A 24,233-nucleotide genomic window follows, 5' to 3' on the forward strand; every position below is an offset into this window, starting at 1 on the left:
AATGTAATTGGACTCTTGCAAAGTCATTTCATTTGAAGTGCTAATAGTCTGACTTCATCCGATTAGCATCCAGACCAAACAGCTATTGTTGAAGTCAGGCACACAGTCCACTTATTATGAAGAGATTTTATCTATATAGGCAAAAGAAATGGGAAGCAGCAAGATAAAGCTTTAAGTCAACAGAGAAACAATATAAAAATTTATCCAAGATATTCGCTTGTATAGTGAAAGATCCCAAAGACAAAGGAGTTACAGTTTTTCCAAGATAGAAAGATAGAGTCTCAGTGATGTGGGGAGGCTGTGGGCTTTTCCAGGAGCTCCAGGCAATGGGGGAAAGTCCTGAATGCTGGGGATGTTTCCAGAAAACAAATTGCTCCTCTTTTTCAGTAAGCATAGCAAGGGTCAGGGCAGAAAGGAGAAAGACCCCAATAGAGAACATCACATGGTGGATAAATAGAGGCATTGAAACACCAGGAAGGAGAAGTTGGAGGGGCAGGCTTCCAAAAAGTGACTTTTGAGGAAGAAGAAGGTCATTGGGTACACCTGACAAAGGAGATTGTTCAGAAGCAGAACTGCGCTTGTTACAGTGGTATGTCCTTGTGGTTTCCTACTGCTCTTCTTTCTGCTTGGAAGGACTCCCCTAGGGTGGGCAGCTCAGGAGCCCATGGAAGGGGAAGGTGAGATGTAGCAGTGCCCTGACTCCCCTGCTTAAAATAATGGTTTTGGACAGCAAACAGTCCCTTTGCATTATGTTGACGCTTGGTGAAAGACTTTTGTTCCAGTTTGATCTTGACACTTTTCAGCTCTACTGTAAAGGTGTAGGTTCCCTGGGGGCTATGCTTGTCTAAGCATAAAACCATTCATGGAAGCACTCCAGTAGAGGATGTTCCTAGAGGTGGATTCAAATCATCCTCATGTTTCAGGTTGAGAAGGACTCTTTCTCAGGGAGTGTAGTGATAGGACAAGGGCTAATGGCTTTAAACTAAAAGAAGGTAGATTTAGATCAAATATAAGGAAAGAAATACTTCACTATGAGGGTGGTGAGGCACTGGAACAGGTTACCCAGAGAAATTGTGGATGCCCCCTCCCTGGAAGTGTTCAAGACCAGGTTGGATGAGGCTTTGGGCAACCTGGTCTAGTGGAGGGTGTGCCTGCCCGTTGCAGGGGAGTTGGAACTAGATGGTCTTTGAGGTCCCTTCCAACCCAAACCCTTCTATGGTTCTATGATTCTATGCAGAACTGTGGCCTGAGCAGTAAAACAGCATTAGAGACAGACGGGAGAGACCTGTGCACCCTACATGTGCTGTTAAGGCACGTAGATAAAGAAAAGCAGGCTGCTGGTGGCCTTTTGGCAGGTCCTTTGTGGCATGTCCTCTTTTTGTACAGTGCATTCCAGCTGAGTGACGCCATCCTTCAGCCCTTGCCTTTGGAAAGTAATCGTGGGCTGAGGTATCCTGAGTGGGTAAAGGGTGGCTGCTCCCACTGCAGCAGGCGGGATGGGGCTCCACCTCATGCTGCTGACAGGGGCTCAGTGCCCACGGTCAGAAAGGCCATCCCCAACTTGCTGTCCCTTCATAGGATGCTCACAGCTGCCTGCTCCCCTAGGCAACTGCCTGCTTTGCCTATACCACATCGCTCTGGTTTGTGAACCAGGTAAAGGTAGAACAGATGAGCCATCTGGTTTGTTGGTGCTGCAGTGCTCTGATGGAGAGTGCCCTGAGGGCACTCCCGTCTTGGGGAACATCTACCATGGCTTTGATTGAGTGGAGCCATGGAGCAAGAGATGGTCCTAGCCTCAGGAAGGCTATCTATCTCTGCTCAGTCACTCCCCGCTTTCCACAGGCTCATGTTGTATTCCCTTGAAAGAAGCTTTCTGGGAAAATACAGCAATTCCCATATATCATGTTGCCCCAGTTTAGGGCACGATCTGCAATTGTAGTATGTTCACAATCTGTATACTGCAGAGAATCTTGCCTGCAGGACTGGCACTTTGACATCCAATTTCCTTCCACAGAGAAGTCTGGGGAAATTATTTTTGTTAGAGCCAATCTTGTTGGAAAAATGCTGATGAAGTGAAACATAAACACATTGTGTTGGAATTTTCATGGGAAAATATTGCTGAGGGCTTTCAGCATGCCTGGAATGCATCTCTTCAGTACTAATGCTCTCACTCCGTCTTGTATTCATATATAATGCAGCTATAATATTCCAAAGGAAACATTTTAATGATGAGTTAAAAATTAAAGTAAAAATAGAGTGTACATAAAGCCTCTCAATTTTTCAACTTTTTTCACAACCTGGGAAAACACTGTATTTTGCAACCTCAGTATTTCCTACTGGCAACAGCTCAAATGTATGACCACTGCTGGAATTTTTATTTGTCCTTCCAAATGAAATGTATTTATTTCCTCCTTCGTATCGTTACTAATGAATCAAACAGCTCTGTGATAACATGCTGGTGGAATTAAGCACAGAGTAAAAGAGCCAGAACAACATAACATTTACTTGGTTTCCAAGTAGGAAACTAGTGGAATTTTACTGTCATGAAAATGTAGAAAATCTTGGAAGAAACTGCAGGCATTAAACCCAGAAAAATGAATGCACATATTTGGATTAATCTAGATGCTGTGTGGAAAAAATTGCCCCTTAAATTCATACCCCCCAAAATCATTCTTGAATAGTGTATGGTTTTGAATCAATACAGCTTGTAATGGCTAATACAAGACTGTCCTCAGCTGATGAAAATTCTCAAGTTCTTGATTTCATTTTTATAATAACAGAATGGAGAAATAAAAACTAGTTTGTAACTATATAGCAAAGAGAGCGAGGTAAGGACAGCATTTCAACTTATCTCCAAGTGTAGTGTCTTTCTCACAGCAGTACAGGGACTTTTTAAAAATCTATTTTAAACATGAGCTCCTGGAGTTAAATTACATTGTCTGTGTAGGAATTTGTTCTGAGGTTTCTGGTCAGAACCTTTGACAGCCCTGGATTCACTAATGTGGTCCTTGCACTGAGTGGACATACATCTCCTTTCTCTTTGCTGTGAACATTGGCTGGTGAATAGACCTATGTATGTGCATATACACACACACACTTGTGGTGGATTGCTGTAATGTTATGCCATTTTTATATATGTGTGTATAAATATAAAATAATATATACTAGTGTATATAGTTGCTGGAATATTGCACAATCCAGAAGGCTGAGATTGCTCTTATCTCCTCTGAATGGTGCTGCTAAAACATGAAAACCAGCACCTGTTCTCCAGGGCTTGACTTCCCTGTTGGCTAACCCTGGGCTTTCTGAGGCGGGGGGGAGAAATTTGGATCCAAATCCCGGCATGATCTCCTTGCCAAAGAAGAACTCAGGTGCAGCCGGGGTGCATGGTGTGGGTGGAAAGTGAGGTGTGCTTCATAGGAACTATTAATAATCAACTCCCTTAAACTGATAGGATTGTCATCAAAATAACTGGCAGCATGCAGGGATGGTTTAGTCATTTAGAAAACGTCGAAAATCCCACTGGCTTTCCCCCAGTGCTCGTGGTTAGATTGTGTATATGGTTTTTGACATTATTTTCCTAGAAGAGAGAGAGATTACATCAGAGGGCTGGCAGCCTATAAAAATATCCTCACTCAGCATGGGCAGAACCAGGTTAGACTTCTTAGAAGGCAGCTGAAGCCTGTAGCCACATGAAAAAAAAATAATCTGGGGAGAAATACCTTCTTTGGGAGACATACCTTCTTTGGCAGACAGCTGCTAAGATCACCTTGCATAGTAGTGTTTCTAACGTTTTTTTTTCTGATAGTATTCCCATTTGGACAGAAAGCATCTGAATCTGCTGGGATCATGAGGAAGACGAAGTATTCCTGGGGAGCCTTCGTGGGAAGAGGCGGCAAGTGGGAGAAAATGGCCGGAGACAATGCAAGGATGCTGCCCAAAGCCACGCATGAGGAGAGGAAGAAGCAGGAAGCGAAGAGGAGAGGGAAACTGAAAACCATGGCGGGCAAATTGCTAAAGGCTGTGGCTAGTGGGAAAGAGGCAGTAGAGGAGAAGGCTGGTGGTGAGGATGTGGCTGGGAATTTGCTGAAGATGGCAACCAGTAGGAAGGAAGCGGAGGGCGAGATGCCTGCAGGTAAGCTTGAAGTTATCTCTGTGTCCAGTCCTGGACCTTTTCTGCCTCTCCCATCCCTGCAGGCTTTTGTTTTCATTAGCTTCTGGAGTTAGCCTTACACTTTCCTCATCACCATCCTTCACCTGAGTTCTTGTCCTTTCTGAACTCTACACTTGTTCCTCTGGAAAACTGTGTATTTCACTTTGCTGTTGCATCATGAGTATTTTTCTTTGCTATTCTTATTTTATCCCTGCAAAGACTCCTGATGTGTCTTGTAAGAAAGATGATGTACGTGTGATTCACACCCTGTTGGGTGTGAGTGTGCTGTTCTTCCACAGAGAGGGAAGGAGAAGTAGGTCGTACCTAGGCTAATTGTACTAAGTAAACATTTCCTGTGTGTTGCATGTGTTGAGGCAGGATGAGTGCAGCTGCTAGACCCGTCCTGAGCAGCTTGCCCAGTGCTTTGCTGAAGATCCTTGCATCAACCCTTCTCCATTTTGTGTCACATTCCTCCCTCCAGTCCCGTTTGATTTAATTCTTAGTACACAGACGAGGTGTTTTCACAGAGGAAAGTTAGGATACAGGTGAGAGATAATGGCAGCTCATACTCTTTCATTCTTCACTCTACACCCAAAGCTGTATCCTGAAATGATTTCAGAGTCCCGCTGCTTCTGGCCTTGCTTAACTTTCCCTGGGTTCTCATCAACTTTAATATTTCCTCTGGGCTCTGCTCCAGATACCTTTGGGCAAATCTTGTTAACCCGTTGTTGCCCAGTGTGGTCATCTGTAAAATGCACAGGAAAAAACCACACAGCTCTGTGCAGCTGTTGTGAGATTACATTTAACTCTTAGTGGTGGGCTGGGTGTGATGGGTAAGATGCTTTGGAAGCAAGCAGCGGCGAAAAACTTCTCCTTCCAGCTTCTGAACTTTAAAGATTTTATAACTGCCTTGGTGGGGTGTCTGGTGATTAGGGCAGTGGCTCAGTCACCACAGCTTCTTGCAGACATGGAAGTCATGGGGAGTTACATGAATCCCCATTGCTGAGACACTGCGGATAGATAGCCCACCTCCTGGTTTTCACCTTTGTGTGACATAGCACGCGTAGGTGTTTGGCCTGGGTAGAAAGCCCTGTCAAAGAGAGGGCCCTGGACCACGCTGAGCAGCCTCATCTAAGATGAGAGCTCGCTGGTGGGAGTAACACCCTCTGCGTAGCCATGCCAGACTGCGAACGGGAGGGAGGGACCTTACACGAGAGTTTGCAGCACTTTGGTCCTGCCAGGGTTTCTGTAGAGAAGACAGAGGATTCTTTCTAGACTTGACTTTCAGGTGTTGGCTCTTTCTGAAGATGTCCTTTCTTTAATGCTTTTCTTCTGAACAAAAGGTACATTCCTTAAGGAAAGACTGTAATCAATTAACCTGCATTGCCTACATGAGGAGGTCTACTGGGATGATGACAGAAAGCTGCAGAAGACTAGTCTGCAGGCTTAGTTAGCCTGGAGGAGAACGGACAAAAGAAAGAAAGAGGAAAGAAAGTGCTTGCCCTGAGGAAACTGAGAGGTGCTAGTGCTAGACCTTAAGTGAGGTGAACTTGAGTAGATCCTGAGGAATTTTGGGATACATATAAACTACATACTTCAGTACTTGGATATTAAAGTGATGGGTCCTATAGAGGAGTGAACAAACATCAAGTTGTCTTGTTACTCTCTCTGTTGCAGAGGAAATCATCTGTGGATTCATTGAGCAAGGGAAATTTTTTGAAGCTTGTGATCATATTTATGATCTGGAGCATTCTGGAAACAACGGTGTGGGAAAGTCTGAATCGCTGTATACACTACTGGCTGAACGAATGTGGACTGTGGTGGGAGAAGCACTCAGTGAAACTGGTGGGATGTTCCTGGAGCCGTTGCAGTCGGTGGGGGAATCGCTGAAGTGGGAGAAGCAGAAGGAAGTGGAGTGGCTCAGCAGCGGCCAAGAGATGGAGTCTGTTTCCACCTGGAGTCCAAACTTCTGGAGGAAAGATCTGGAGGAAAAACTAATACAGTACATGATGGCCCAGATTCCCCCCTTTGGTTCTTCTAGTAACACAGACCAAACTGCACTAAAACAGCATCTGAGTCAGCTGGAAATGACGTTTCTCCCCAGCCTGGAGCACAGAAGTGATTTCTTCAAGGAAGCAGGACTGCTTGTCACCTATGCCCGCTGCTGTCATGCCTCTTTGTCTTCTCACCTTTCCACCCTTACTGACAGTGACCATTTCAGCTTCAGCCAATGTCTTTTAGTTTATGAATGGGGCCTTAAAATGTACAAAAGGTATGTTTGAAGGACTTCTTTTTCTCTACATTTTTTCTATGTCTCTGTTCTTCTGTTTCGAGCACAGTCCGTGCTTCCTGTTAACGCAGTGATGCTCAGGACTCTTGCTGAGTTTAGACTGGCCCACTACCTGTTTTATCTTCTGTACTCTCAGAATCAGAGCCTGTTTTCATTACAGTACTGCCTCTTTCTAAATCCTTAGTGTTGGGCTCAGGGGTAGGCACGTATTTCTCCACTGGACTCCTGTTGCACATGCACAGTGTGCTGCTTTCCTGAACAATTTCTTTTCTTGTATTAAGCCTTCTTTAGCAAGGTCCATAATATTCTGATTACTCCAGAATAATTTTCTCTTGCCTTTATGTCAGCATTATGCTCTGTGGACTTCTCATCTCCTTGGTTCTCTTGCCACTTTATCATCTGGCTCGTAGTTTGGCCAGTTGTTTCCATATTTCCTGCATTAGTGTTCAGATCACAGGAAAAACACATAGCAGTTCATTAAATTCCTGCCTAAGTTTGGGAAAATGGATGTGGTTTTCCCCATGATCTGAAGAGCGGCACATCTGGGACCTTTTCGCCCAATGCAAATTCAAAGCCTGTGGTTGTCATCAAAGCCTGAAGCTTTCTTGTGATTTCTTTTTGTATCACAGCGGTAGATGAGGTGTTTGATTCTGTGTCCATGGTTACTTTGCTACTTGACAGCTCCAAACTACTTATGTCTTAATAGTTTTCAGCCCTTTTGGGTTATTTGATTGCTTCCATCCAAGCCTAGAGCTTCTCTGTTCCTTGTATTAATTATACTTATAAACCTCTGATTAGGTCATAAACAGTTCATCAGGTGGGCTCTTCCTCTCACCAGCTCCCAAAGGAGGGAGGCAGGGTAGTGGGTACACGATCGTGCGTGCTGTCCTCAGACACATGGGAGACACGTGGCTGGGATGCGTCCCTTCTACTGCTCCTTTTATGGGTTTAAAATGGTAAAGCTTTGGTTTTAGATAGAGTAATGGATTGATGAAATACTGAAAACTTACATGAAATTGGAAGTTAATAATTATGTGATGTAAATGTATAATGAAAAGCTCAAAGATAGGAAAAAATGTATGTGTTGTGCAAATGCTGAATTCCTTCAAGAAAAAAAAAAGCAAGAGCAGCCTGTGACTCTATTACGGTCAGAAGGTAGTGAAGGAAGTGGGAAGGAGAAGAGCAGAGACGCCAGACTTAACTATTTGGATTTTCCTCTCTGAATACAGTTACAACCTTAATGAAACCTCCTGCCTAGATGCAGTTGTCCTGGTATATAGCTGCTTTTCATTCCATTCAGAGAGAATATGCAATACTTGTAAAATTGTGCATCCATGGAAGTGTGTTTGGGTGACCCTGCCCAAGCCTGAGAAGGAATTCAGCAGCAGGACTGAGGGAAGGGGAGTGGGAAACGGCAAGCAAAAAGTGTAATTTGGACAGCAAATATAGGAAGAAGGAAAAGTAACAGCACAATAGAATAGCTGGCAAAAGGGCATGATAAAGATCATCTACCATGTTGTGGCTGCCCTGACACTGCAAACACTGCCGGGTGCTTGCAGGGCACCCCGCTTGCTTAGTCTGAGGCCATGGTGCCAAGCAGGGGGTGCCACGCAGGCTGTGGACCCGCAGGAAGCTGCCCCTCTGACTGAGCTCTTGTTTCTGTACGCAGCGGCAGCGAGACGAGTCTGAGACCCAGGCAGACCCCCCAGCACAGCCTTTCCCTTGGTGTGCAGCATCTCATGCAGATTATTTTGAAGACTGAGGAAAAGTTACTTGAAGTCGCCCGGGTAAGAACTCTGGAGTTTTACCCCAATCTGCCTATTTTATTCCCACAGTTTTAAAATACGGAATGCCCTTGTTAAATTAGCTGCTCTCTTGCTAGCTGAGCCAGCTCTGCTCGGGTGTGCGTGAGCCCCAAGGTCTCCATCGTGGCCGTGTTTCATTGCAGAGCCCAGGTGTGAAGATCCATGACTGTCTTCTGCCAAAGGGATGCTGCCCTGTCCTTGCTCCTTAGCAAAGAGATGCTGGGACATTTGCAAATCTCTCTTCATCCTGTTGTTGCACCTTCATAGTGCTGCAATCTACTCTGCTCAGAAGCCAGTGTATCTGGAGGAGAGGGAGGCTATGGGTGAAATCCGCTTCCTTATTGAGGACCATTTCAAGATGCTGTTCATCTGCTCTCCAACTGTTAATGAGCCCATACTGTGCAACAGTTGGGTTTTTTTATAGCCCCTTTGCCTCAGCTGTGCAGATATTGAGGCTGCTGGATTTGTCTGTATGTTGAGCCCTCACAGCCCTCTCCAGCCTGCTGGACTGACACTGCTGAGGTTATAGCAAGGATTATTTCCAGAGCCCAGCACAAGAAATCGTGCAGCTGGTGCACACCCAGCACAGCCCTCCTGTCAGGTTGGAGCAGGGTATGCTGCGTTGCGAGATCCCATAGGTAACCTCAGCTCCAGGGCTGCTGGATCTCTTCCTTTTCTCATTTGAAGAGTGCTGTCTTGGCAAGTGGAATACAAACAAAGCAGGGAAGGTGCGTTGTAGCAACGGGGAGTTCCAGAAGAAACCACACTATTTGGAAAACTCAGTGGGGCCTTTTAGATTCAGCTAAAGCCGAAATGCAGCAGCAGGAGTTATCACACTCATGTCTCTTGCTTTCCCTTTTCCGCCAGCCACCAGGGAGCAGAGGAGGGGAAATTCCATGGCAAACTGCTGAATCACCCCAGGGAAAGTACTCTAAATTGCAGAGATTTTCCTCAAGATCTGTTCCCTGAAGGAGAACACAAAGGTAGTCAAAAACATGGGAGTAGAGGTGCCAGCTGGTGATGACATGCTTAAAACCTACTGATTTTGGTGTTTAACATTAAGTATCTCTAGGGGCTGTTTCTAATCATTACCCTGGGGAAGACCACATGTTCTTAAGATCTGTTTTTAGCACATATTTCAATGAAGGAAATGACTTTACTCAGGGTAGTGCTAGTGAGGTTATCTTAGAGCATGTCACTGAGTCATTGACAAGCCCTCAAAGATGCTGACTAAGAGTCACGGAGAATTTAACTCTTTTTTTTTTTTTTTTTAGTTCCCTCTAATGTAATAGCTGGGGAAGGCTTTTGTTTAACCATGAGCTTTCTGCTTTCCTGATACACCATGCGCTGAGCAGGCTCACCTAGATCTGGCAGTGGTCACAAGCTCTTGTGCCATGCTGCCCTGAGTTGGCTGCTTTTTTTCATGCCACCTTGGATCTGGAAGCGTCGCAGCTCTACATGGTGCTGCATTTGCACATAGAGAACAGAGCTGGAATTGTTGGAGAGTGTGGTGCAGCAGCGTCCCAGTTCGCTTCAAACCTGGCCAGTTTAGGACCAGCTCCAGGTTCAAGCTAATTAGCTTAAGTGGACTTGAGCTGACTCCGTATGGAAAAATTATGGATGTCTCTTCACTCAGCTCAGTGGCACAGCTTATAAAACCTGCTTTATCCCTCTATTTCTTTTTCCAGGATACTCCAGCCCTGTATATTCCAAATATACAGGGAGCTGCTATTGAGCAAATATCCTGTCAGTTATTTCTGAGCAACTGTAATATATAAGTGTGACTGTAAATCACGTGGTGTGGGTTTTGCCACTTCAATGGATGACTAAATTTTTCTAAATTAAAAAAGACTGACCAGAATAAGCCATGGTCTGCTATGAATGGCTTGTCACTGGGAGTGCCAGGATGATATCTGTGCAAACTAAAAGCACTTTAAACAGAAATGAGTGATGAGAACTGTGTCCACATCTGAAGGTTCTGACAACTCAGGTGCCATGTGGGGTTAAAAACCACTTCCCACCAAACACCACTGTGGGGAGCTTGGCCAGCTCTGCATGCAGGCGGCGTTCCCTCAGCCCGGACATGTCTTGGGCAAGGGGGCTTTGTGCCTTTTGAGGTTGCAAGGTTGGTGAACTGGAAATGATGGTGCCATTGGTTGGGTTGTCAATGCATCACCCCTGCCCTTGCTGTACTGGGGAGTTTGACATGAGTGCAAGGTAAACCTTCCAGCATGACACTAGGGTTCATTCTGATACTGAGAGGTGGAAAATGAACTTTCCATACCCTGCTCCTGCAGCTTCAGCTCAAAACTGGCTCTTTGTCCAAAAACAGAGATTGCAGGACCAGACAGCATACCTGGACAAAAGCTCATGGTGGGTTTACACTGACCTGCAAAGGATCATTTGGGTCTGTGTCTTCTTCCTTCCCTCCCTCCCTCCCTCCCTCCTTCCCCCTATTTTTTCAAGTAGACAGAAGGAGAACTGAGAAGTGTATGTGCTTTGGAGAATTTGGGCCAAGGACCTGCTGCTGCCCAAACAAATAAAGCTGGGCAGTTGTTCTGCCCGCCGGTGTGTCAGCGGTGCTCTCCCACCCATGTTAAGCATCTTAGCCAATTTTGACTGCCCTTGATGATGAGGTAGAGGTCTCAAAGATGTTAAATTCTTGCATGTTTTAAAAGAGCAGCCAGACAAATTGTAGGGACCCAAGTTATAACTCAGGCCCTTGTGTTTTCTGAAAGGAAGTGTTTGGCTGAGCAGTCAGTGCCAGCGGGCTGGCCATCCATGGATCTGAAGCTTTGCAACATGGGGTGCCATGTCTTGGTCAGACAGGGAGGAGCAAGGAGGAAAGTGGGCCTGTTTCTTACAGCAGAAATTCTTGTCCTCTCCACCTTGGAGCTTTGATGCCTGAGGTGCTGGTGTCACCACAAGAGCTACAAACGCGCAAGCTCGTGCAAATTCAGCCACATTGTCTGATCCAAAGCAACTAAGTACTGTGGCTCAACATGTTATTGCTTTGTAGTTGCTAACTAAATGCATGCTTTGTCCCATTGGGAGCAAGATCTTCGTGTTGGCTTAAGCCGACACATTTTACTGTGCAGCTGGGCCAGGCTAGAAGTATTTGTGCGGCTCAGCTGGGATCTGTTATCTCAGCACATTGTGTTCACGCAATTGCTCACAGTCAGGTGATGGCGCTCGGGAGGAAAGGAATTTTTCTTGGGTTGTTTACAACTGCTTATTTGTCTTTAATTAACACTTTTCAATGAATATGGCAGAGCAGTTGTTTTGAATTTCCTTTTGATGAAATTCTTCGGTGACAGCCACAAATTTCCTAATTTATCAGCCAGAAAAGAACAAAGAGAAAAATGGAAGATCAGACTTTACCTTCTTTCTAATTCCTTGGAGGAAGATGCAGAAATGAAAGAATAAATAAGTGAGCCAGGCTCTTGAGTTTAAAGCTTCTATAAAGGTCAGATCACATTTTAAGCAATGAGCCCTTTCTTTGCAGTGTTAGTTTTGTTTTTACAGCCCATTCAAACTAACATAAGCCAGCCAAGTCTTGGGAAATTTCCCATCATACAGCTTCATGGGGCTCATTTCATCATGACAGTAGCTCTAAACACTAACCCAACTCCTCTTTGCCCTCACAAGTCCTTGGCTCAAGTGAGGGAATGCTTTTAATTAATGCTGGCTGGTTTATGTGGGTGCTGGTTGGAGCTAGGAAGGGTGGAAAATCTCAGCTACAGTAGTTGGCAGCACAGCGTTGTGTCTAAGCGTTGTTTTGCTGTGTGGGTGCCTTCATTTGAGCTAAGCTAACTAGGGAAGACTGTAGATAACCTGAGCTGACACTGGGATGAAAGGAAGCTGCAAATCATTTGAACTCAAACAAACAATGTAGAATAAAACAGAACAATGTTATTAGGTCAGCTGGAAAATAGCCAGGCTTTCGGTTAAAGGAGACGGCCAAAAAAATAAAGGCAGAAATTCATCTAGTCCAAATGCATAATGAGAGGCTGGGAAGCCTAACTTATTATGAATGCCATTGTATCTCAACTGTTCTTTTTTCTTTTCTTTTAATATTTAGAAGGAAGTAGGGAAAGCCCTGAAAGAAGCCTTTGCTATTGGGAAACCCCCTTGTGCAGATGCTGCAGTCATTCAGGTAAACTGGGGGGGAACTGAAAAGTGCTCATCCTTCGGGGCAGTCGTGGTTTTGCACACAAGTACACAGGTATTTGGCAAGACATAGTTTTGCATGTCTTGGGCCAAGCTTGCAAGTTAGCTGCCATACTTAAACTGCATCTGTTTGCTCCCACACCTGTTTTTCTGTTGTGCATATGTGAAGAAAACTAAACTGACTAAAACAGGATGAGCCTGAGATTAGCTGATTCAAGCTGAAGTTGCATTTTCATATGTGCACGTGAATTTTCACATAGCCTTTTGGAAAGTCATGGTGTATGTTAACCAGTCTGCTCTATGTGAGTTCTGTAGAATGCTCCCATAAAAGCAGCGAGGGTTGCTGAGCCGTGGCAGATCCCCACATCTGGCAGTGCAAACGCAGGCAGCTTGCGCCCTGCTTATGTGCTGGGTACAGCTGGAGCTGGTGCCCCAAGGACAGGTTAGGCAGTGCAAGGGACTACTGCGGAGCACAGGGAAGCCAAGCGCTCGAGGGGCATTGCAGAACACTCTGCTGACTTATGAGCAGTACGTACTATGGCCAGAGGGTGTTTGGATCAAGACCCACAGAAGGCTTAAAATAGACATGTTTACATGTGGACTCAAGTGATGCTAGAGATCAGAGGCAGGTCGTGGGCCATTGTGACTGTATCTTTCTTCTCCTGCTCCCCTCTGCACTGCCACCACCCCCAGTGGCAGTCCTGCTTCAGGTCACCAGAGAGGGAAGTAGCCCCATGGTGCTTTGTGATGGCAGACAACCTCGGGCACCCGTCAGAGGCTGTGGTAGGCATCACAGATTAACAGCAGCTGACCTTGTTTGTGAGGGTACAGCTTTAGCTGGCAAAAAATGGCTTTTCTGGCCTAACTCAGACCCGGGCACTGAGTGCGGAGCTCACAGAGGGGACTGCTCCCTCACCTTGCCCTGTGCTCGCTGGAGCAGTGATGTACTCGGTGATATACCTGTGCTAGGGTGGCTTTTAGCTACCCAGCTGGCTTTTTTCCCCCTGCTTCTGGTTGAAAGAGCAAAGATTTCTAAGAAAGACCAGGCGAAAGCCTGGCTTGAATGCTGTGGTCCTCATATCTGCAACATCTGGCCATGTTTCTGCATGAGTGGTTTTGCTCTGTTGTGTATGTAACTGACAGGTTTGAATGCTCTGGGGTAGGTGATGGAAAAGCCTGGATAAATAGGCAAGCCTTATGAAATTACTGCCTCCTCAATTTTCTGAGGCTGACACTTAAAGATCAGATAGAAATGAACAAGGTGCCATGGAAACTCATCAGCCATGGTTTCCTGACACTTTGGGGTGGCATGTTTTATCCCGTCCCTTTGGGTGAACTTTTACATCTGTTGCGAGCAGTGGAAAAACCCATTCACAGTGTGAGTCACCCTTTGTCTCTGGCTGACGCTTCCCAGAGCACTGGGACAGCACAGCCTATGAGTCCATCTGTCTCCTTTTATCCATCTGGCTCTCCTCCCCTTGCAAGCTTTTGTTTCCACAGAGCAACTAATGGACAGCATTAAGTTGCCACCTGCTCAAGCCTGCTCGATATGGGGTGAGTTTTTAGCTGTCTGGCACAGCCCACCTCCTGCAGACACCTGGGCCACCCAACTGGGGTCAGTGGGGTTTAACACACATTGCCGTGTCAGGTGTGAGCGGTGGTGGCTGGGAAGATGACACCCATCTTCTTCAGACATCCCTGGCAGAGACCGTGGCAGAGGCACAGGGCACAGTTAGAGCTGCCTAATGTTTTTTTTAGCGGCTGCACCCAAATTTATCTGCGAGCGTGAGTCACGTAGAAGGGCAGGTGCTCCAGCGGACGGCAGGTCTTTGCATGAGCTGAGCTACTGGGCTGGACGTTGCTAGCAGAGAACATCTGTAGGGACAGGCTTTCCCCCCGAGCGCAGGGCTTGGCTCCAGCCTGTTGACCGCAATGAAGGCAGCGGTAGCAAAGGTGTAGGATCAGGCATTAAAATCTGGCTCTTAAAAACATTTTTATTTCCACAAGGGCTCTCAAAACTGAAACAGAAGTTGTTGCCTAGAAGGCAGAGGGATTTGCAGCAGGGCGAGAGTTGGGATGTATTCCTGTTCACTGCTTAGGGAACAAATGGCTTTGACCTGCTCTTGTCTCATGCCTTGAAATCCACAGATATTAACAGAGAAGACAGAGGCTGCCTGGCATGTCAGTGAAAGCCTGAGCGAGAAGATGGAAGCCGTGTGCCTGGAGGAGTGCCTGAGGTTCCTGGAGAGGTAGGAAGGATGCTGCTTTCCTCCTTGGCAACATCCTCAGTGCTTATAAGAAAGAAATCCTGACGAAGCGACTGGTGATGCTGTGCTTATCAGGATCTGCCATTGCTTCTCTTCATGGCGGTTTCCCATCAAGCTGTTACTGGAGAGACAGTGCTTTGCTGTTCTTTATTGGCTCAGCATTTGCTGTTGGACTAAAGCTGAGGGAACAAAGTGCACCTGGACTTGCCTGAGCAGGTTAAAGCCTTGGGGGATGTTTATTCTGGAGAGGCTCAGACCTTAAAAACAACCAGAAAGAGGGGCAGCCACGTGGCCAGTGCCCAGGTTGGCCCTTCCTACCCTGGCTGTTCTTCCCAGGCACAGTGCTTTCTGCTGGCTCTGGGGGACGGTGAGGAGCTCTGCTCTGTCCTGCTTCTCAGAGGAAGATGAATGTCTTCTCGTTTTCTGCCCCCTCACCACTTCTTTTGGCTCCCTTTATCTGCTTTTTGTTCTTGGGCATCTCTTCCCCCTGTGTATCCCCTGCAGCAGAAAATGCCAGTGCTGCTGGTTGTAGGTGAATATTTCAGAAGGAGGTTTGATTTAAGATCCTTGACCCTTCACATTATGAGAGGAAGGAAATTCCTATAAAATGGAGTTGTCCAGGAGCCATTTGTGAGACTGAAGCTGCGACAAAGCAGTCAAGACTTTGTGGGTTATTCATACATGCTGAGGCTTTATTCTGCACGTTTATCAGCAAAGCCCGAGTTGCTTCCCAGAAGCAAGTGTTGCAGCAACAGCAATGGTAAAATGAACCTCCTGCCTCTCCATCCCTAGCAGTGGCACCCAGGCAGCTCAAGGGCCCTCCCCGTGCCATTCCTGTGCTCTCCTTCCTCCCCAGCTGGGCGGACAGAGACCGTCTTTGTTCTGCTGCAGATCCCACCTTGGGGAGTGAAACTGTGCACACTGGAAAGACAAATAATCACAGAATATTTCTCCCATTTACTGCTGGGCTAACGCTGTCAGATGCATGATGGAGCATACCAGCTTAAAGATATGTCTTCCTGTTTTAATTTAGCTATGAAAATGAAGTAAGAAGCTTTCTCCAGCTCGATGGCTGCCCGGGGATCTGCAGCAGCTTACGAGTCCTGGAGAACTGCTGCATTCTCAGGTTAGAAACCAGACCCCAGTGGCATGGGAAGCCAAATGAATTTTCTGCTGTCTGATCTTCTTCTAATTCTGCTGTGGGGTGAGCCTTGCCTCCAGCTGGATCTGGTCATCCAACCCCATGCACACCAACCCTTAAGCATGGAGGGAGCCAGCTGCGGTCAGCAAGACCCCTTCAGAGCTGCCCTGGCTGCCCAGCGAGAGGGAGACTGGGGTGGGGGCCATGCCTGTGTCCAGGGCCAGGACTGCTGGGTTGGCAGCACAGTACTGCTGCTTCTTGCCTGCTCCCAGGCACTGCAGGCACAGGGGCCATAGCCTGTGGTGCACCATCGCGCTCTTCCTGGTGCCCATGACACTGAGCAGGAGGCAGGCAGCTATGCTGTGTCGCATGTGGGGACATTATCCTGGCCAACCCTGCCATGTGTTGCGATGTGGCTCCTTTCCCTGGCCTGATTCTCCTTAATTAGGAAAGCCTCATAAATGTTGCACCGAGATGCATGTGGTAGTACACTTCAAGGTAAGCCCAAGCTTAAGTGGTTTGCTGAATGAAACCCAGTTGAACATGCCAGGTTTTCCCTGGGGTTGCTAGGAAGGAGGGAAGCAATGAAGCACAGAAGGGTGGGGGAGGCTGTTTGCACCTACGAGCTAATTTCAGAAGTGCTTGCAGTGATGGAGAAAACAAGGTTGTGTCTCTTCTTCCTGTGTAAAATTATCTGGGGATCTCTGGAGTCAGCAAAATGCCTAAATCCAGCGTATGCACAGTGCTTACTTGACATTGGAGCCTTGCGTTGAGCCTAGGTAGCTGTTTTGAATGTTGTATTTGCATGTTGCTGATGCTGGATCCTAGACTGAATAATTATGAGGCTCTTTTATGTAATTCTTTCTATGTAATACTGAGAATGAAGCTATATACTGAGCTTTTCCAGAAAGTAAAGTGTCCAGTTTCAAGCTAGTGATCATTTTAACCAGGATTTGCTGGCTTCAGGATTGTTCTGATGGAAGATAATTTTTCATCTTATATTTGTAGGGTGTCGGAGGCACACAGGATGCTCACCCAGCCTCCATTTGTCAAGGCCACTTCATGCCTACTCATTTTTTAAAACACTAGAATTTTTACCTGTCTAATCTCACTAGCGATGGGTACAAGTGGCATTGTGTGCATTGAGCTTTCCTGTCCTTGTGGCAGTATCTTGATGAGAGCCATCCAAAAGATAGGTGCACATATGTGGGTCACTCAGCTAGCCCTGGACCTGAGTGTGTGTCCGTTCAATTACCCAGGCAGTCGTGTTGATTGCTGTAGGAAGAGTTTTGATCTGAGAGAACAGCCTGATTTGATCTGATCAATAGTTTCCGTATCTTTCTCTTTTTTTTTTAACAGGACTGTCTGGCATAAGCTAACATACATTTGCAGTGCCAGCACTGGTCAGGATGTTAAGGTAAATGGATTTCTAGACAGGATGGAAGATGAGATTACGGAGCATTTTCTGCAGACAGTGACTTCTAAAGTCAAGGTATGGGAGACCCACATTAACACTGAATATTTTCAGACTGTAGGGCAGGCACACACTTCACTCATGTCCTGATTTGGAAAGGGTGAAACCACAGATGATCTTCAGGTCCAGTACCCTCCTCTGCCTTGCCTGAAGCTGTATATTGACAGCTTCATCTTTTCCAACTTTTGGGATCCCAGTTCCACTGTTTGTAGTATTTGCTGTTGTGCTACAAATGGGTACCCCATGGTGCCTCTGGGCACCCAGACCCCAAGGGTTGAACTTCACCTTAGTACCTACTCATCCCCAGCAGCTGGACATCTTTCTGGGCCAGTGCTAACTCCCAGAGCCCAAGGCTGTGGTGGGTAGTCAGGATGTAGAGAAGGCTGACCAGAAATTTATCCCTCCCTTGGGATAAGTTCCTCTCCCTTCACACTTTCTAATATTAGACTATTAGCCCGGACACCCACCTTCATATCCTGGGCTCCATGTCTAGATAACACACAATCGCAGGCTCCTAATAGTGTGCAGTGTTGTGCATTTCCTTGGGAAGCTCCCCTGAGCATCTTCAGGCTCATTGCACAGGCTCCCTCAAGCGTGCTGAAGGCAGCAAAAGGAAAAGGACAGAAGAAGCCCTGGGCACACTGTGCAGTTTTGGTCTCCAGAGCTCATTGCCAGCCTGTCCCATGGGCCCACGAGTTGAGATGGGAGCTGGGGGCGGTTCTGACAGGGAGCGTGAACAGCCTTGGGGAGGAACAGGAGACCTGGGGCTCAGGTTTTCAGTCTTTCTCTGGCTGTGTCGACACGGGCTTTGGATTATGAAAGACAGAGTTTATCCTCTGTTTGCCTGCTAAATGATCCTTGTACTTTCCCATTGAATAAGAAGCAACGGCCATGCTGGGAGCAGGATGCCAGAGCAGAAGGGCACAGAACAGCTGGCTGTTCCTGCACTCCCCATCCACAGGGGCATGTTTTACATAGTTCCCGGCTTAGAGCTATTGCCACCCATTTTTCGTAGTTTTTGGTGTTCCAGGTTTGGGCTTAAGAACTTAATAAATCCTTCCTGAGTTTGAATTGTTTCTTTCTTTCATGTTTTGCTTTTCTTTGCAATGAAAGCACAGGATGCTGCAGCTCATGGAGGAGTCTGTTTCCGAGAGCAGAAAGAGCAAAAGCACAATAATCTGTGTCTGTTGTCTGTGCAATGTCTCTACGTGTACACCCTTTGACGCTGTCTGTCCCTTTTCCTCAGGGAACGCTGAAGGAGCACTTCAAAAAGTGTGACAGTGGTTTTGACCACATCCTTGAATCCTTAAAGCAAAGCTTCTTGGCATTTGGGAAGAAAAAAACAGACACGTATGAGGTAAGAAATAAGTAAGAAAGTAAGAACAAGATATTACTCAGGAAATCACTAAAACTAGTCCTTGAACCTCTGGATGGCACAGTATTTGAACATTAATCCAAACTACAGTTTTCTCTATTGTGAAAAGGGCTTTTAAAGATCTAGTAGTGTCAGTCCAGTTCCTCTATCCAACAGGGTTGGATATCTTCTTCACTGTGACAGCTAGGACCTTTCTGTAATCTCAGCAGAGAAACCAACAAGTGAAGAAATGTGAAAACTCCCAAATACAGAGCGGGAGCATTGGGCCATCTCTGATCCTACCATTGCCCCAATACCATTATATTGGAAGTCTTCTCAGCTTCTAATGTGCTTCAAGCTTAGTTGTAAGGAATAGTTATCCCTTTGATGGAGAGTGGACACACAGAGAAGTGAAAGGTCCAGATCCCCAAAGGACATAGTCTCTCAAGCAGAGTTAAACATGCCAGGGTTGGCGAAGAAAAACCTCACAGAGTACCTAAGTTTTTTCATCTCTACAGTAACCTAAACGACTTGTCTAGAGTCTCATGACACCCTGAGTCTGGCTCTTCATCAGTGAGATTGGTACCTGGGGTACCCTCTTTTACACGCAGGTTGAATTTGATGCTGCTGCACATGTCCCCCTAAGCACTGGCCTCCCCTTCTCTTACCCTCCCAGGTCTGCAGGCTCTTTGTCAGTGCTGATTTTAATTAACATTTTGAAATGTGGAAAAAGGTAATGGAACAGAAAAAATTTGGAGCTGTTCTGCTGTTGTTCAGAGCCTGTCACTAGACATCATGTCACATTAGTGCTGGGGCAAGCAGCAGCTCGGTGGTAGAGCGCTGTGCCAGAGCTGTCTGTCTCTTGCTTTGTCTGTTTTGGACAGGGCTGGGGATTTCCTGTACCTTTGGACTGCAGCCTAAAACTGCTCTGATTTCAATTGCTAATGAAAATGTGGTTTCTGTGCAGCAGCCCATCTCCCCTTAGAAACACCCACTCTCCTTTCCCCTTCCAGGCACAGCCTGGGCTTGACACTGGGGTTTCTCAGCAGGTAGTGGGTGGCTTGGAAATGCCCAGGTGACTTCTCTGTGCCCAGCCACAACTGTGTGCCCGAGGGTATGGCCCTGGGACGTGTCTAGTGGGGATGCTCCAGGGAGCCTGGATCTGGGTTTGTCTGTAGTCCAAAGCTGTCCCCAAGTGACGTGTTTGTTAGCTTGGAGCTAAGCCAAGTGTCACTGCTGCTCTGGAGTGTGAATGACCTCTGGCTCAGCTAACCAGTCCCATTGCTTTTGGTTGGATGTCTCCACACTTATCATCAATGTTTATGTCGTCCACATACAGCTTGGAGGTACTGCATGTATTAGACCAGTCCTTTTAAAGGGATATTTAAGCAAAGAAATGGGACAGCCATCTGCATGGACCCTATATCCGCTGTCTACACTGGTCAGAGTCCTATAGCCATGGTCTGGTCCTTGCTCAGTTCAGGGAAGTTAATCTGGGCGTCTTTGCTCTGAAACAGGCCCTCGTCAAGGCTGTGAATGCCATCGTTATTACAGAATATGTGCAGGCTCTCCTGACCGCTTCCAGGAAACCATCTTCTGTGCAGAGGAGGAGGATCGTCAGCAAGATAGAAGAAGATCATAGGATGCTGCAAACCATCTTTAAAGAGTGCTTAGTAAGTCTTTGATATAGTTACAGTTTTGCTCTCCGTCATCAAGAACAGTACCAGCAGTGGAAAAGGCTCTGAAAGCAACAGAAAAGCTTAAGAGGTCTTACCACAGCGGTATCCAATTTCACAGAAATGACAATCAGATGTGCTGGCAGCCCTTCTGATCTGCCAGAAGTTGTTAGTTTATCGTTTTGAAATGTGTGACTAGAGGAGGCAAGTTTCACACTCCTGCCACTGAAATAAGAATGAGGCGCACTCCTCTGAGCTGGTGAGACAGCTCCAAAGCTGTCAGCTCCCCCAGGCAAGCCTTTGGTACATGGCATGGGGGTGCAGATGAGGAAGAGCTGTGTCCCCCTCCTCGTGAGCCTCTGGACTGATGAACCAAATCAGCTGCTCCACATCTTCACCTTCTCCATGGATCACCCTGTATGGCTGCTCCTCCCTGGAGATGGGATATGTGTTGTTACCCCTCTGTCCGGCCTCCTCCCTCCCTGCAGGCCCTTCCCAGCCAGTCAGAGCTGGGCTGGTGGCTGTGTGAGCCATTTCCCTGTGCTGCAGTGTTTCCTCATGGACGGAAACATGCTGGTGCTGTTGTGGTTGGTGACGGTTGCAGGGAGGAGTGAGTCTTCCTGCTGGGGTAAACACCTCACACCATTAGGAAGTAAAGATGCATTGCAGAAGGGATTGATCAAGTGTAAAATCAGAGCCACATATTTGAAGAAAACTTGTGGAAAAATGCTAGATCTGATCTGCAGAAGCAACTTCAGAAGCTTAAAAAAGCCTCTTTGCTTAATTCATAATCCGGTGTAATTGGCAGTGCTGTACACAGCATCTGTGGATGCCACCAGGCTGTCACATGGGTCCCCTGATTACCCAAGAACAAGCACTGCAATGCCAGCAGCATCCCCTCCTGTGGCCGCTCCAGCCGGAGAGTCACTGCTGTGCAATGTCCCCTGGCACAGCTCTTTTGCAAATGCAGGCTGAGAGTGCCCAGGCATAGCACTTCGTAAGAGGCTGGGCTGAGCATCGCATTAATGGTTGCAAAGTCAGTGTGGTAACAGGACTCGGATGTGACAGAGCAGGTAGAAAACCTTGGCTTTATTGGTTTTAATAGTTTCACAAATTCTGAGTCATTCTCATGACTTGTGAATTTAAGTGCTAGGGACTGGAAATCTATTTTCTCCCAGATGAGTCCCCCTGCAAGTCATTTGTCAGCAATTCTTTCTTTGTCCAAAGAATAAAATCAAATCAAAATTATCATCTCTAGGCTCCTCCTAAAACCTCAGGCCCAATTAGACAATTAGTGCATTAGTTTTGTGGTGGAAAGGTGGAAGCTGCCAGTGCTTTTAGCTGAAGACCCACCTCTCTTGGAGTGATCAATCACAGATGAGTCAATGCTTTGAGCAATTGAGCCATTGGGAATAGCAGGAGGATTCTCTCATCTTAACTCTGAAGTTTACCAGTAATGCTGTGCTCAGCATCAGCTTTGGATGTAATGTGCAAGGAAAGCTGGTTTTATAGTGTAAAGGAGATACAGGAAATCTAATTATCTACTAAACCCCTACATTCAGCTTGGGTGAAAAAAGTTAGCACTGTTTCCCTTGTGTCCCCAGTCTATTTGCTTTCTTGCTTGATGTGGGGAGCACCAAAAACCTCAGGAGGTAAAATGCATAAGCAATTTGCAGGGGACAGCCTGATCCTCAGTCAAATGAGGTACACGGTTATGCATGCAAAATATGTACTCTGCTGCAGATTGAATTTATCGTGCAGTTGCTGCACAGGCTGCACCTGCTCCCTGCCCTGCTCTGCCCTCTCTTCAGCCTCTTACTTCCCCTCCCTCCTCAAAACACATTAGGAAATACCTCCCTTCTCTCCTAAGAGCAGTACGTGTCAAAGGCACTTAAGCACTGTTGAAAAGACACCTCTTTTCTGTCCTTTCAGATTGCAGGCTGCTTACCTCTGACCTTGCCTGCTTAACTAAATCTGACACCTTCAAATTAATTAGCATTTTGTAATAGTAAGCTTGCCAAGTATGAAGCTGTACAGTATCGGTGCCTTAGGAGCTGAGTACAGCTTGTGCCCTGTGCAGAGCTAGACATGCGGTGTGTCTGCAGTGCAGAGGAAGAGGGAGAAGGCTGTCTTCAAATATTGCTATTTTTAATTTATGTTCAATGCGGAGGTGAGGCGCACCGAGAATGCGGCCTGCTGTTTCTAATGCCCTGTGGAGATCAGGGGAACCTGGGCTTCTCCTGCCCCAGTTTGGCAGCCCGTTCTCCAGGTTTGCTTTGTCACAGAGTCTCTGTTGACGTGATGGCATCAATAATTCAGGGAAGCAATTTAATCGCATTACCGCAGCAATGAAAAACGTGAGCAAGACCTGAAGCTCTCTCTTGGCAGTTCAGCCGCATTCTGCTTCCTCCAGCTTTGCTAAAACTGCTGTGTGTTTCTTGATGAGGCTTGCTGCTTCTGTGTGCTCCAGAGGGAGCTGACCATATGCAGCATCTACCAGCCATGTCATATCCTTTACAGTGTCCAGCTCTGCTTCCTATTTTTTTCTGTTTTTCTGTTAGAGGATCTGTGTCCCTTCACCCTCTCCCCAAGGTTGCTTTTCTGTCCCTGGGCTTGCTCCAGGGCAGCAGAAATGCCATCATGTCTGGCCAATAGAGCTTGTTTTCACATAGCTACAGGGCTGTACTTACCTCTGGAAGCAAAACACTTCCCAAAGGGCAAAATGGCCTTGAGAGAGCAGGCAATGTAAGGAAAAATGAGGTACATTTGCCCGCTTTGCCAAAGGAAACGCAGGAGGGGATTCTGCGCTGCTGAAGGTAGTCGCCCAGCCACCCTGGAAGCAGTTTGTGCCTGCACCCCGCTTGCTTTTCTCCTACCCTGGAGGGAACAGTTGGACTTGATGATCTTAAAGGTCTTTTCCAACCTAAACGATTCTGTGATTCTATGAAAAAAGGCTTCTGTACATGCAGATACAGCCCTGCAAAGCTCCTAACCCATGCAGTGAGATCCCCAGTCCAGCTCTTACCACTGTATGCTGCTTCCCTTGCCCTGAACCCCCCTTGGCTTCTCTCCCCAGGGTCCTGCAGCTGGTCCCCACAAGGATCCTATAAAAGCAATTTTAGAACTTATTCAAACTTCCGATGCTGAGGGGATGAAAATAGCCCTTCTGCCTATTCTCAAAGAATTTCCTGATCTAAGGTAAGGTATTTTATTGATTTGACTTCTGCAATTTCTTACACGATTACTTGCCACCAGAAGACCTACAGCAATATTAGTCCTGCGATACTTTTTGCAGCGTGCTGGGCCAGGCACAATGCTCACCTTTGAATGCACTTGGTGCTGTCTATTTGCAGATGCTGATTAACATAGTTTGTAACTTTGCCAGACATTAACCAGTGGAGTTGAGATGTCCTTCTGTAAAGGTGAAGGATGGATGAAATGGCTGTCAACAGAGCAGGAATGCTGCGGAAAAATACTACCTGAATGGACAATTTACAGGCACATGTGTGTCAAATGTAGGTTTCAAGAACATCCTTAACGTAGGCATTTCATAACTTCCAAGCACTTGGCCTTTGGCTTTAATACTTCACCAATCCTTTTCTAGGTATAACTATTTCCGCAAAATCCTAGGTGTATTCAGCAAGGATATACACTTCCATTTCTCACAGGAAGCTGTTAACAGAAATGAAAACCAACTTTTATTAGGAAGGTGAGATCTTAGCTAACTGCATTTGTTCCAAAGTCTGTGGTTTATTACATCTATCTTGTGTTCTGATGCCTTGTGCTAGTGACTGTATTTTTCCAAGTTAACATGATTACAGCGTAGAGCTCTCTGTCACTGGATGCTGTGAAGGCCAAAAGTGTGAATAGCTTCAGTTGGGGAGCAGACAATTTGTGGTAGAT

General features: G+C 46.5%; 1 protein-coding gene across 1 annotated transcript in view; it reads left to right on the forward strand.

Annotated features, from left to right (window-relative positions):
• LOC142601982 (exocyst complex component 3-like) overlaps positions 1 to 24,233 on the forward strand; it is a 51,220-nt gene that overhangs the window by 23,446 nt on the left and 3,541 nt on the right. Inside the window, exons 2-11 of the mRNA XM_075753482.1 lie at positions 3,809 to 4,135; positions 5,831 to 6,425; positions 8,113 to 8,230; positions 12,330 to 12,404; positions 14,567 to 14,667; positions 15,719 to 15,811; positions 17,186 to 17,318; positions 18,547 to 18,657; positions 20,172 to 20,327; positions 23,407 to 23,528. Of these exons, the coding sequence (XP_075609597.1) occupies positions 3,850 to 4,135; positions 5,831 to 6,425; positions 8,113 to 8,230; positions 12,330 to 12,404; positions 14,567 to 14,667; positions 15,719 to 15,811; positions 17,186 to 17,318; positions 18,547 to 18,657; positions 20,172 to 20,327; positions 23,407 to 23,528 (1,790 nt within the window). The 5' untranslated portion in view covers positions 3,809 to 3,849. The remainder of the gene's footprint in view (positions 1 to 3,808; positions 4,136 to 5,830; positions 6,426 to 8,112; positions 8,231 to 12,329; positions 12,405 to 14,566; positions 14,668 to 15,718; positions 15,812 to 17,185; positions 17,319 to 18,546; positions 18,658 to 20,171; positions 20,328 to 23,406; positions 23,529 to 24,233) is intronic.

Source organism: Balearica regulorum, chromosome 5 (assembly GCF_011004875.1).
Source record: "Balearica regulorum gibbericeps isolate bBalReg1 chromosome 5, bBalReg1.pri, whole genome shotgun sequence".
NCBI lineage: Eukaryota > Metazoa > Chordata > Aves > Gruiformes > Gruidae > Balearica > Balearica regulorum.